At 43.3% G+C, this 14,350-nt stretch overlaps 1 protein-coding gene across 1 annotated transcript; it reads left to right on the top strand.

Annotated features, from left to right (window-relative positions):
* Window positions 1–12,371: 12,371 nt before the first annotated feature.
* On the top strand, window positions 12,372–12,782 carry LOC101533970 (tubulin alpha chain-like). Its single transcript, XM_004582569.2, has one exon. The coding sequence runs from the start codon at window positions 12,372–12,374 to the stop codon at window positions 12,780–12,782; it is 411 nt and encodes a 136-aa protein (XP_004582626.2).
* The last annotated feature ends 1,568 nt before the right edge of the window (window positions 12,783–14,350 follow it).

Below are 14,350 nucleotides of genomic sequence, written 5' to 3'. Positions count from 1 at the left end.
GACTGATCCAGGCTGCTCATGTGTGTGGCAGGGGACCAAACACTGGGGCCATCCTCTTCTACTTTTCCCAGGCCATTACTAGAGAACTGGACTGGAACTAGATCAGCTGGGGACACAAACTGGTCACTATATGTGATGCCAGTGTCACAGGCTGTGGCTCTATCTTCTGTTACAACGCTGGCTGACGTAAGAATTTCTGACAGTAAAATTTATGTAGGTCTTAAATTGATATTAGAAACTACATGTAACATTTCTGAAGTTGTATTATGATATTCTTTAAGCATGGCATTCTCAAAATGCATTTGATTACATATGTTCTACAGACTGCATTTTTTTGTAGTGAATTGGTTGCCATGGTTACAGACATTGAGTCAGTATCTTTTTATCAAAAGATAGATTTTTCCAGAATAATTTTGCCTATTAGAGTAATTTAGACAGTACAGTATTATGAGCTATAGAAAAGTGAATAAAAGTACTTTAAATAATTGCCTTGGGAATAGACTATGGCATGGAATTTAAGGAATATTTTTCCTATACAATTACCTGTTATAAGTAAAATTGAAATTTTGCTTTTATGACTTACAGGTGTTTTGTCGCCATTTTGAAGTGTACACACTGTTGAATTTTGGCAGAGCTGTTTCTTCTTGTTGACTAACTTCATGTTCTAAGCTAGAGTAAATCAGAGAGCATGTATGAAGTGATGATATATTTATTCTGGCATATGGGGTGCAAGGAAGATTAAACTGAAAATCCAGTCCCCAAAGCCTGTTAGACTAGCGGCAGCCCATGCCACGATGTGGCATCACTCATGACACCGTGGCGTCAGGGGGCCTGAAAGAGTGACCGTGCTGTACGGTCTTCAGAAATAGCCACTCACGAACGGAAACATGGTGGACATCCTTCTGAACTTCGGATTTTGTGTCTTTTTCCCTTTTGCAAGATACACAGGGGGGAGCATTTCAGGTTAGGCAATCACCCAACAGAGGTTGATTCAGCTCAGAAAGAGGAAGTTATGAGCGCGAAAGAGGCAGCCCAGGGGGAGCGGGGAGGGAGAGGCTGCTGGATGCTAACCGATTGCCAGAACTCTGGGCTGCAGGATAAGCACGAAGGGTTTTATATTTTATTTCCAACCACAGGTCAGCATGAAAGATATGGGCACAGAAATGCATTGTGTTGCCTCCCTTGTGTTATCTACATCCCAGGAAAGGAGTAGTGGCATGCCTGTGCCTGGAGATTAATGCAGAAGGAGAAGATAATGTTGCTTTCACTCAACATGTGGTCTGCTCTGGGGCCCCAGCTTCAGTCCCAGCAGCTGAAGTTGTGATCTTTCAGCCTCGTCCCGCCAGGATGCCCGAGTATTCAGTGGGCAGAGAGGGCTGTGTCAGGACAAGTCAGTGTGTCAGCCAGGACTGGATCAGGACCCTCCTCTATCTTTCCTTTATGCTCGTAAGCTTTGCCTTTTCATAGAGTGCAGATGACTTTGTGTCCTCCCAAGGAGACTCTCTGGGTGCTGACCCACAGTCACCACCCCATTGCATGGACTGGTAGACACTCCCAATATGTTGCAATGGCTTTCCCCCCCTAATTTTATGCTGTTACTGTTTTCCATGATACAGTTTGGTAGACATAGGGATTCTCCCCTTTCCCTCCTTTTTCTCCCTCCCCATTCTTTCCTCCTCCTAATTACAATAATACAGTCCTTCACCTATCGTCACAATTCCAACATTCTGCTGTTTGAGTATATTACAACATTGTAGGTATAGGCAATGGAAGAAAAGCTAGCTGTTAAAGTATATTTAGCAGTTTCATTGGGAATTCTTTTTATTTGGGAGTAGAGATGATTTTATTTTGTGTTGCCAGGAGTTTTATTCTCAGTCCATTGGTTTATTTTTATCACAGTCTGGTTTTATTGTTCTTTCCCTTTCAGGCAATTCCCCAGTAAGTTTAACTATATTTCAATGGTAATTTCTAAAGAGATCTTTTGGCTTTCCTTGTTGCCTCTCCCTTGCAGGTGGTGGGGTGTTTATGTGGGTGAAGGGAAGGGGCATTTTCTTGTGGTGGTCTATGCTTTGTGAATTTTTGTCCTAGGGGATTGCTTTTTTGTTAGAGTCCAGGGTGCTTGGTTGAGACCTGATTCCATACAATCTGATAGTTGTCTGAATCATACTTCTTTGTCACAAGCATTTTTATGTTAATCGATCTCTTTTCGAAGATTCCAGCACAAAGCAGGCAGTATTAGCTTCTTTCCACAAAGGGGACAGATTTCACATTTTGCTTTTCCTATGAGTGTGTTGGACTTGCTTCTTTAGTGCGTCTCTGTATAAGATGTTCCTGAGCTTCTAGGCCACTGTATGACTTCTCTTTTCTAGCCTTTGTCTGTTTGCTCTGATTTTAACAGAGCTGTCAGCTTTGGTCTTCCTTGCAGCAAAATCTTTTCTTGTACCCACCTGACATTCCAGAAGTTTCCCTGGAGCTGCCAAGGGGAAGAAAAGTAGGAAGCAAGCCATTCTGTCTCCTTAACTGTTCTCGACTGAACTGATTCAAGCCCTCCAGTTACTTTTTTTTCCCCCTTACTGAACATTTGTTCCCTGGAAAAGAGATTTAGAGGGACAGAGTGTTGTCAGAGGAGTGATTGTTGCCATGGTAACTTGGGAGTGACTTTATTGAAAGTCTAGGTGGAGTCAGTTCCAGGCGTGGCTCATTCTGATTGGTGAGGAGGTGAAGGAAAAGGCGGGGGGAGGTTGTGAACCTGGGTCATCTGGTGGTGAACTCACAGGTGCTGAGAGCAGGTGGAGGCCTGGCAGAGGCTTCGTCAGCGGGAGGCCGACCGTAGCATCTATTATGTTCTGTGCAAGGGGAAGAAGGGCTTCATTTCCTGCTTCTCTATATTGATTCATGAGAAATGATAACATGCAGGATCTATGTGTCCTACTGCAAACAAGGGGGAAAGTGAGCTGACGCCATAGAGGGGAAGTGAGGCGCTATCTCAGGGTGTCTTTATGCTAAGGACATGCACATTCTCAGTATATCTAGTGTGCTATCCAGATGTGTGTGTGTGATTACACTGTACCATAAATGGCGATGAATCATGAGTAACAGGAAACTTCATTCAACCAAAAAATAATTACGATGTACCTGCCATTCCCAGACACTTTTTTTTTCTTTTTTTCCCCTTGGAATAATAAACTTCTCTTTTACTTCTATTTTCCATGAACTTTAAACATTCTTATCAGAGAGGCAGTTGGGGGAGCGGGAGCAGGTGAACGCTGCCATCTGCTAATAGACGCCTCACATGGTGGAAAGGGCCCTTCTAGGTCAGGAGGGGGCCAGGAGATGAGAACTCAGTGTGAGTCTCCCATGAGCAGGAATTCCAGTACCTGAACTCACAGCTTGACAGCACACCCAATTTGTGCTTGAAGATGTTAAAAATACATGTCTCTTCATAGTGGTGCAGATGGGATTGCAAAATACTTGGCCCCAAGTTTGTATAAAGGATCACATGTTCAGAAGAGGGCAAAACATAGTATACAGTGGGCAAACATGGGAGAAAATTTGAGTCTACTTACAGAAGGGTGTGTATTGCAAAACAGAAGACCTACAGGAAAAACTAAGCATGCCCAACACATTTTGTTGAGTCTCTGGGGGAGACTGAGGTTCCACACTCATTCAGAATAACGCTGTTATTTGTTTCACATAGAGGGTAAACATTTCAAACTATTTTAGAGACAAACGTTTGAAAGCCACTGGTTAGATGGAACCTGTCTTGGCTCCTCTGTTTTGCCTACCACCTGATGCCAGTACTCAGCATGGCACCTGGCCCATAGCAGGAGTTCAATTGGTAGATACTGAGTAAAGGAGAGAAGACAGAAATTCAAATGAATTCAAATTGTATTCAAATGACTGCAGCCGTTACACTATGTGCATGGGGAAATCAGAAACCAAGACCCTAAAGAGGGCAATTGGTCCCCCTAATTTTCACCTGATTTGCTCAAGACGTGGTTTGCTCCTGATTTGCTTAGCAATAGGCACTATTCTTGCAATTCCAAGATTCAAAAAACAGTAGTCTGCAGCAACAAGCTGCAACCTAGCTTAGTATGCAAATAAGCTGAAACCTAACTGAGGACGTGTACTTTCTGTAGGAAGTAGCCAGACAAGGCTTTAGCCAATCAGAAACAACTAAGCTTCAGCCAATCCCAGGCAGTCAGCTCATCACACCGTGACCCCGTAAGGCAGGTGGAGCTCTTGGAACCTCTTATTGTCTGACTTATGAGTTATTCCCTATTAAAACTCATGTGTAAGTATGTTTTTAACATTGACTATCAAAAAAGGAGACTCATGATTCATTCTGGCTTTTAAGCAAGAAGAATAAACTGGTTCCTTTGTTTTGAGTTGGGAGAAAATGTAACATGGAGGATTGGCATTCTAGCTGAGACTTTGGGGGTTGGAGTAAATTGGAGTGTGCCAGTGGGCGTGACAAAGGGGACAAAGGAGATTGAATTGACAACCAATGCCGTGTAAAATGGGGCAAATGCACGATGTTTAACCTATAAGGCTTCTAGCGCCTGGAGTGAAAAGAGCAAGTCTGGCATGGATCTGTTGCATCTTCAGGGCGGTGGCTGCCAAAGGCTGAAAAAAGACAGCTAGAAACACAGTAGAACTGTGGTTGAATCTGAACTTCCCTAAGGTTCATTCCCTCACACTTACAAGTTGCCTCGGTCGTGGTGAATGGAACTGTGGGTTATTTCTTACCATATCTTTTCATTGTGATGTTGCCTTGGTCTTTCTGACACAGGGGCCCATCTGTCAGAAGCTTAGTGAAGCAGGGAGGAGCTTGGTGGAAGGGATTTTCCTTGCCCTGAGAGTACAGCACCTCTTCTGCTTTCAGTTCAGCTCCTTACTAACGCATCTGGGAAGGTGGATGGATGACAGCCCAAGTGCTTGGGTCCCTGCTACCTGCATGGGAGACCCGCGTGAAGTTCCTGACTTGTGACTTTGGCTTGGAACAGACCCGGGTATTGTGGGCTATTTGTGGGGGTGATTAGCTTATGGAAGATCTCTCTCTCTCTCTCTCCTAGCTCTCTTTCTCTTCCATTTCCATCTCCACCTCTATCTCTGTGTATCTCTAGTTCCACCTCTGTCACTCTTTCAAGTAAATGAATAATCTTGAAAAATATGCACTAAAAACTAGCTAGCAGTTCTTCCCAATGACAGGAAGACATTGGGCAGAGAGAGGGTAGAAAGCTGGTGCAATGCAGTGTTTTGCTTAAATCTTCTTAGCCAATAGGAGATGGTTTTCCCATGTAAGCGAAGTCAAGCACTGGAGAAGGAAGAAACTCCTGAGTGACTGTGAGCTTCAGGAAGGGGGAATTCAGTGTGTTGGGAAGGGCCCCTCTGTGAGAGGAGGGCCTGATTTGCAAGTGACGTCAGCCACCCAGGATGTTTAATCATTCTTCAAAAGGACATGTTGCTTCTGAACCAGGGACTTGTATCCCAGAGGTCCTGGAGTTGTACCTCACTTAGTGACTTTTTCCATTCCCTTTTAACTTACCTTTTTTCCCCCCAGATTTATTTTATTATTTCTATTGGAAAGTCAGAGAAGAAGAGAGAAGCAAGACAGAGAGAAGGATCTTCCGTCTGCTGGTATACTCTCCAACGGACCACATGGAACTGAGCTGATCTGAAACCAGGAGCTGCTTCTGGGTCTCCCGTGTGGGATGCAGGGTCCCAAGGCTTTGGGCTATTCTTTACTGCTTTCCCAGGGTACAAGCAGGGAGCTGGATGGGAAGTGGAGCAGAAAGAACATGAACCAGCACCCATATGGGATCCAGGTTGCAAGAGGTTAGGATTTTAGCCACTAGGCTATTGTGCAGAGAGTTAACTTTTCAGTTGCTTGGAATCTTTTTGCTCTGGTAATTTCACGAGATCATGGGACAAGCTCACAGCACATTATATTGAGTAATTTGGCAGATAATTAGGATAAGCAAAAAAGATACTGAAGGGAGAGAAAGACCAATTTTTATATTAAATAATAGTAAAATCTTTTATCACATTTATTATATATCACAACTGAGCTCCTCTCCCTCTATACCTGTCCAGTTTGAGTTAAATCTTTTTTGCCTGGGTAATTAGGCTTGGGAAATTGTTTGAAAACAAACTAAAAATGTTACTTGACTAAAAAGATGAGGCTAGATAAGGTTTCAGTGGCTAAATTGTGTATGTTTTGGGGCCTTAGCATCCCCATTCTCAGCAAAGTATGATGGTAACGAACTATGTTGGGTTTCTAGGAGGAAAATGAACAGTGGGACTGTAAAGAGTTGGCTAAATATTAAATGCTATGCAAATATCCCACACAGGAAGCATTGAGCCCTTTTAGATAAAGTTTATTAAATGTCCAAGGGAAGACAATGAGTGAACAACAAAGCAGCCATTGCCACTAGAAATCAGGGCCCTGATATGGCAGTGATAAGTAGTTCGTTTTCAGTTATACCTTCCTCTCCGAGATGTGCAAACACTTGAGTAACAGTCCCCGTCTCATTAAGCAGTGGGGCCAATCTTAACACCCAAAAAGGAGGCTTGACCCCAGAGTACAGGGAAAAGTATCAGCAATAAGGTAGGTGAGAGGGGAATTAACATTAGCTTCCAGTGCTGTAGGCAGTAGACACACAACTCTACCAGTCTTGTATCGGGTACTATGGAGATCAATATCCACTAATGATCACCACTCATGGTTGGTGGGATACCTCTTCTATAAAGTATGGCTGTTGTGGAAGGACATGTTTATGGCCACAAAAATGAAAACAGCAAGAAATGGTCTAGCTAAACAGTGTTATTGGTTGAAATGATTAGCCAGTACCAAGCACTAAAATGTCTCTTTGAGAGTGGCGTTTGGGAGGACGTGTTAAAATTCACAAGGATGACTGGACAGAGTGATGGCTCACAAGTTGTCAGAGATGAAGATATTCTTCCAAAAGGTAGGAAGGAAGTTTGCCCCTAAAATACTTTCTGCAGAATCATGGGATTTCTCACTTGACACTGGGTCTAGGCATCCATTTTTACAGATAGAGAAACTAGTTCAGAGTGGAGTGGCAAGCATTCACTGCTTTAGCACAAACCAAAATAAGGTCCCTAATTCCTTTGTTCTCCAAGAAAAGGCTGTCTTTAACAACAGTGGAACTTGAGGAATTCCCAGGATCAGATCTAGAGTGTTTCTGGTTTATACACACATTAAGAACCTTCTAGAAAAGGAATAGAGACCCATACACTGCCTTAGAACCTGCTGTAAGACATGGCTTCTTTGTTCCCTTATATCTAGGAGCATTTAATTACTCACTAGCCGATGCTTGCTAAAACTCTGATGTGGGATGAGTTCCTGGCTACATGACACCCAGGAAGCCCTTGCACTCAGCACCAGTGCATCTTGGCACCCTATTCTCTTGCTTGTTGGCAGTCATATCAATGTTTCTGTCGATCTCTCTTCCTTGGGTATTTGTGGATTCAGCCCAGTCTCCTAGCCACACAGTCTTCTGGGTGTTTGTCAGCCTTGTTGTTCTAAATCCTGTCAGTGATTTCTCTCCCCTCTGAATTCAGAATTTCTTCTCATAGCTCTTCCCAGGGAGAGCATTGTGAAGTAATAACCCTAATAAAAACACCACAATATAATTATTGAGACTGTCACAAAAGAATGAGTGGAGAAACACAGGTACAAGTTTACCTTCTGGCCCAAACTCTTGTAGTTGAGATTGTATCTGCCTTGAAGGGTTTGTTTTAAGGATTAATAGTGATTTATACAAGCAGTCTGGTAGATACAAGTGTCCCATATGTGGAAGGTATCATATCATTATTGTACTACTAGTTGCAGAGCATCTCTTTGATAAGTATTCATGTTAAGGTATCTGATGGCTCTATACTCAGGTGGAACACAGCATTCTGGGTGTGTTGGGGGACAGGGGTGAGAAGTATAACAGAGGGCAGTCCAAATACCTTATCTTGTGTCATCTGAATCCAGGGCTCTACTGACTCTGGAAAACCAAGCCTGCTTCTTTTCTGACAATCAGTCCTGGGTATTGTTTTTCTCAATGCATCTTTTGATGATTATCAAGTTTATGAGTGTAATGAGTAGTAGTGAATTCCTTGAGTATTGACTTTATGTATCTTACTATTTGTAGCAGGGAGCTGGATCAGAAGTGGAGCAGTCGGGACTTGGACTGGTGCTCACATGGGATGCTGGCAATGCAGGTAGAGGCTTAATCTACTATGACATGATCCCTACATTCTTATCCTGTATTTCCTCTCCATATCTTGGAGCACCACATCATACGATAGTTTATTTAAGTCATCAAACATAATTTGGGATACTGAAAAGGAGAAAGCAAATCTGTTGTAGCTCTCCATATTCTCATTTTTAAAGATTTATTTATTCTTATTGGAAAGGAAGAATCACAGAGAGAAGGAGAGACAAAGAAACATATTCCATTTGCTGGTTCCCTCCCCAAGTGACTGCAACAGCTGGTCTGAAGCTGGAAGCTAGGAGCTTCTTCTGGGTCTCCCATGAAGGTTCAGGGTCCCAAGGCTTTGGGCCATCTTCTGCTGCTTTTCCAGGCCATAAACATGGAGCCGAATGGGAAGTGGAGCAGCCAGGACATGAACTGGCGCCTAAATGGAATGTTGGCATGTGCAGGTGGAGGATTAGTCAGTTGAGTCATTGTACTGGCCCCCAGGGTTTTTTTTTCTTCTTGCTGAATTCAGTACCAAGATTATTTTCTTTTGTCATTTGCATTCTGCTTAAAGAATTTTCTGAAGTACTCTTTTAGGGTAATTTGCTTCATTGGAGAATGTTTTAATTGTCTTTTAAAATTTCGAGTCAATACTTCAGTAGATATTGGATGTTAGATGTATAGTTTTTCCTTTCAGGATTTTATGACTGTTTTCTACCTCCTTAGCAGGTGCAGTAGGGAGGACATCTTCTATCCACTGGTTCACTTCTCCAATGTCTGCAGCAGTCAGGACTAAGCCAGGTCAAAGTCTGGAGCTTCAACCTCCATCTGGGTCTCCACCATTAGTGGCAGCAACCCAAGCACTTCGTCATCGTCTGCTATCTCCCAGAGTGTTCACTAAAAGGAAACTGGATCCAAAGCTTAGAGTAACGGGCTCAAACCAACCAATAAGCCCCCAGGAAGTTTATATTATTCCATTATTTTTAGATGAGATGACCGAGTTCATAAAGTTTAGTAATATCTGAAGCTTCCACAAGTACCAAATGTTGGAGTCAGGAATCAAACCCCTGCTTGACCCAAGACTGAGTTTTATGCCTGTAACAAAAATAGAAAGATAAGGAGAGCATGAAGTCACATTCAAGACCATTGTGTGGAGTACCTGTGGGTTGGCAGAAAATATTCGTGCCAGGGGTGAGTGGAAGAGCCTTATTCCATTAGAGTTGTTGCAATCAAAGCATCAAAATAGGTCCGCTCTCCAATGGCTGCAGAGACCAGAGTTTGGCCAAGCAGAGGCATCCTTAGCAACTGAGGGTGAGATTTTTCGTTACTTTGCATTTGTAGTTCTAAGTCAGAGCTTTGGAAAACTCGTTGCAATGACCGCCTACACAACAGTGTATTTGAGTGGAGATTTTTTAGGTACGAATGAATAGTGGTGCTCATTGCTAAAAGAGAACATCTTCCCTCTTTCAAAACATTTGTTTTGGTGACGCTACGAGACAGCAGTTCCCATCTAGTGCTGGCTGACTCCCACACATGCCCACCACCCCACCATGGCTGATGCTGGGAACTGATAGGTGGGTCTCCTCTATGGGTGGCAGGAACCCAACTCTGGAGCTGTTATCATTGCCTCCAGGGGCCTGCACTCGTAGGGAGCTGGGTATCCTCCACAGGTGGCCGTTATCACTGCCTCCCTGTGATGGGCAGCTGTAGGAAGGAATTGAACCCAGGCAATCTGGTATGGGGACACAGGTGTCTTAACTACTAGACTGAACCCCCGACCCCTAAATTTTTCCTTCTTTTTGAGATAGTTGAGGATGGTGAAGGGACTCTTTGAGAAGACATTGTGCCTGGGGAGTGGAATTTATCAAGGATCAGGGTCTGAAATGAAGTCCCTTTGCGGGGCCTAGGCCACTCAGTGCTTAGTTGGTCCCTGGAGGTTTTGTCCAAGTGCCTCCTCTGGTGGAGCACAAGACCTAGGGGTAGACTTGTAGACACGCATCTCTCTGGTTGATCAGCCGGAGTGCACCCTGGGCTCCTGCTGGAATAAGGTACTGCTGTTACCCTCTTTTTGATCATTCTCTCTGCCTGATAAAATGGCAGAGAAAACAGTTTCAATTGGTTATTCAAAGTTTTGAATTTAAAGTTTAAAGGACAAGGTTTGGGAAACAGAGGGAGGGAGCAAGGAGGTAGAGGCTGTTTGACTACCGAAAGACATAAATCAAAGATAACTAGCCTTAAGTAAGATGGATGTAGACTTCATAATACAAAAATGAAAACCAAGGACATCCCCCTCGCCTTGTATTGCTGGGCTTATCCTGCTTTGGATGTATGTGCACTTGCACACTTTCAAATTTACTCTCCAAAGGAAGCTTCCGCATCTGTTCAATTGATAGCAAAAATTCTGCTTTGAAGTTGTAAAACTTTATTTGAAAGAATGTCCATCCAATGGTTCACTTCTCAGATACCTGCAGCTAGAGCTAAACCAGCCTGAAGCGAGGAACTCAGAACACAATTTGGGTCTCTGATGAGATGAGCCAGGATTCAACAACCTGAGCCAGCACTACCTCCCATGGAAGTTGGAATGGGGAGCAGAGCAGGGACCGGAACCTGGGCCATTGAGTGTCGGGTGGTAGCTTAGCCACTATACCAAATAACTGACCCAATAGCTTATATTGCAAAAGTCATTAGAGAATCAGCATCCTTTATAGGACAGTATTATATAAATTCAATGGGAGAGGACTCAAGAAACAACTTCTTGTCAGAACAAGGAGCTGGCATTATAATGGAGTGATTAAGGTGCTACCAGCATCTCACCTGCTGCTCCACTTCCAATGGAGCTCTTTGCTTATGTGACTTGGAAAGCAGCAGAAAACAGTTCAAATGCTTCAACATTACTCTCGTAAGTGGGAAACCTGGATGGAGTTCCAAGCTATTGGCTTCGGCTTTGTCCAGTTCTCGCTTGCTTCTCTCTCTCTCTCTCTTTCTCTCTCTCTCTCTCTCTCTTTCTCTTCCCCCCTTCCCCTCTCTGTAACTCTGCCATTCAAATAAATACGCCTTTCAGAAGTTACAGCTAGCTGATCCATGAAAAGTTTAGTCTTCCTAGTTTACTTTTTAATGTTCTTCTGTGGTAGAACATAAGCATTGGTTATGTTTCTTAATTTAAGCAGGAAAGCTTCTTCCTAACTTCCCTGGCAAGACATTGGGTAGAGCCAGCTTTATGAGAGTGCTTTATGTGCTACTTTGAAGAAAGTGCTAGGAGGGGATTACTGTTTGTAAAGGTTCCTAATTTGCTTTTGTTCTGTGACACCATTTAAAAATTATCCAGGATTCCTTTTGGCATAAACGTCAAGCCATAATAAAATTTTTATTGCACTATCTTGAAAGAAAGGTTTCCAAGTAACAAAATTTTACTAGCTCCATAAAATACTTGGTTATCAGGAGAAACTGGGGAGCGTGTGTTAATTTAGACTGCAGGAAAGTATGGCTAAAGGGGTGATTCAGGGAAACTTCAAGCTTCAAAGACATTAGAATGAGAAAGAAGGGAGTTGTTCCATCAAGAAGTCTGAGTGTTAGAAAGTTTCAGAATCTTTTGGTATCAGTGTCTATTTTTAATGGCAATGTTAAACTCCAGTAACACTGATGCCATACCTATTTTTATCCTAATTAGACAACTTCAGATTTGTATATCTGTTGCCCCTTTGTCTCTCTCTCTCTAGCTCTTTGTAAAAGGTTATTCTTTTTTAAAAAAAGGTTTATTTATTTCTATTGGAAAGTCAGATTTACAGAGAGAAGAAACAGAAAGAGCTTTCATCTACTGACTTACTCCCTGAGTGGCTGCAATGGCTGGAGCTGAACTGATCTGGAACTAGGAGCTTCTTCCTTGTCTCTCCCACAGGGGTTTGGTGTTGGTATAACATCTGACTCCTTTGTTTTATTCAAGAAAAGATACATTGCTTGCTGTTACAAGGGAGCTTCTTGCCCCTTGATCTTTTTGAGAAAATTTCAATTGTCTTTGAAATTGTTTGCCTTAAGATTTTTGGGGGGACAGAAATGTTATTTGGAAATGTAATTTGTCTGCTCCAAATAGAAATGTTCAATTTGAGCCCATTTTGCCTTGAAGAGCTTACAAAAAAAGTGATGTGGGGTGGGAATAAATACATGGCTTGCTGCCTGTTATACCATGGGGACGTAGTTGCCAAAGATGTCAATGCTGCCATTGCTACCATTAAGACCACGTGGAGCATCCAGTTTGTGGATTGGTGCCCCACTGGCTTTAATGTTGGCATTAATTACCAGCCTCCCTCTGTGGTGCCCAGTGGAGACCTGGCCAGGGTCCCACAAGCCGCTTGCATGCTGAGCAACACCACAGGCATTGTCCAAACCTGGGCTCGTCTGAACCACAAGCTTGACCTCACATATGCCAAGCATGCATTCAATCACTGGCATGTGGATGAGGGCATGGAGCAGGGAGAGTTTACTGAGGCTCGCGAGGACATGGCTGACCTGGAGAAGGATTGTGAGGAGGTGGCAGCAGACGATGCTGAGGGAGAGGATGAGCATGAGTGTTAGCCTGTCTGCAACCGCTGGTTGCTCTACCAAGATTGTTCTGTCTTGTGTTGCTGTCCATTGCGTCCCTATGTGTCAATAAAGGTAATACTGATATATTATATTATATTATATTATATTATATTATATTATATTATATTATATTATATTATATTATATTATATTATATTATATATCAGTCTAATATATATGCCAAGTATTCAACTCTACCTCTTCCACAAGTAGATGAAAAACCAGCCCTTGGAGAAGAAGCCAGCACACTTACCCTACCTACAGAGGTAGAGTGTCCTCACTATGCCTTTGCCTTTCCAACTTTCTCCTTTCGTTGATGAGGACCGGTCAAAGCAGAGCAAAGAAGGACAATGTGGTTCATTCCCTGACTTGCTCCCAGGGCTTAAATGCTGAGGTGTCCTGAAACTTCAGATAGAACTTTGGGAACTGAGGAAACTTTTTTCTTATTTATTCTGGTCCAGTACAAATATTTGGCCATTGAGAAGTTGAGAGCCTGTAAGAATCATAAATCCACCATCTGCTTGAATGGAGCCAGCACCTGCCCTAAGAAGACGGATATGGGCTGGGATCCTGTTTCTGTGGCTCCTAGGTCAGGCAGTGGCCACAGTGGGGCCCTAGTTTGTTTGACCTGCCCTGTGCTAAGATTGCCTGATAAAATTCCAAAAGGGTGTGTATGTTTGACGCACCTCATAAAGATTACTTTCACATTCCCAGAGAGAGGGCTTTTCACAGCAATGAGGTCAGAAAGAGGCTACAGCACTATTGCCTGTGGTTTGTGGGCACATTCGTGGATTCTCCACTCCAGTGTGAGCAATGCGAGTGATAAATGAGCTAGAATGAACCAGTTGACATGCTGTTTCACTTCCTGTTCCTAGCAGGTGCACAGCTTGACATCCTGCTTCACTTCCTGTTCCTGTTTGCAGGTGCACAGAGGAGGATAGAAAATAGGCTGCTCAGTGTGTGTGTGTGTGGGGGGGGGGATTGAATTTACATTTAGTTAAAAAAATTTATTTGGAGCTGGCTGGGTGGACCTGCAGTGACAGCATCCCATATGGGCACTGGTTCGAGTCCTGGCTACTTCTCTTTCTATCCAGCTCCCTGTTAACACAACTGGAAAGCAGCAGGGGATAGCCTAAGTTCTCTGGCCCCTGCACCCATGTGGTACACCTGGAAGGAGCTCCCGGTTCCTAGCTTTAGATCTGCTTAGTTCTGGCCATCGCAACCATTTGGGGAGTGAACCAGTGGATGGAAGATCTCTTTCTTTTGGTCTCTTCTTCTGTCTTTGTTAATTTGCCTTTTAAACAAAAATAAATAAATCTTTCTAAAATATTTATTTACTTTTATTTGAAAGTCAGCCTTCTGGTTTACTGCCTACATGACTGCAACGGCCTGGGATAGGCTAGGCTGAAGCCACAAAGCAGATGCTTCATCCAGCTCTCCCATGTGGGTGCCAGGGTCCAAGCTCTAGGCCATGTTCCCCTGCTTTTCAGGGTGTGTTCGTAGGAAGCTGGACAGGAAGAGGAGCAGCCTGGAGATGAATGCTACTATTACAAGTGGTG

This window comes from Ochotona princeps, chromosome 20 (genome assembly GCF_030435755.1).
Source record: "Ochotona princeps isolate mOchPri1 chromosome 20, mOchPri1.hap1, whole genome shotgun sequence".
Taxonomy (NCBI): domain Eukaryota; kingdom Metazoa; phylum Chordata; class Mammalia; order Lagomorpha; family Ochotonidae; genus Ochotona; species Ochotona princeps.
This window is presented reverse-complemented; position numbering and strand designations above follow the sequence as displayed.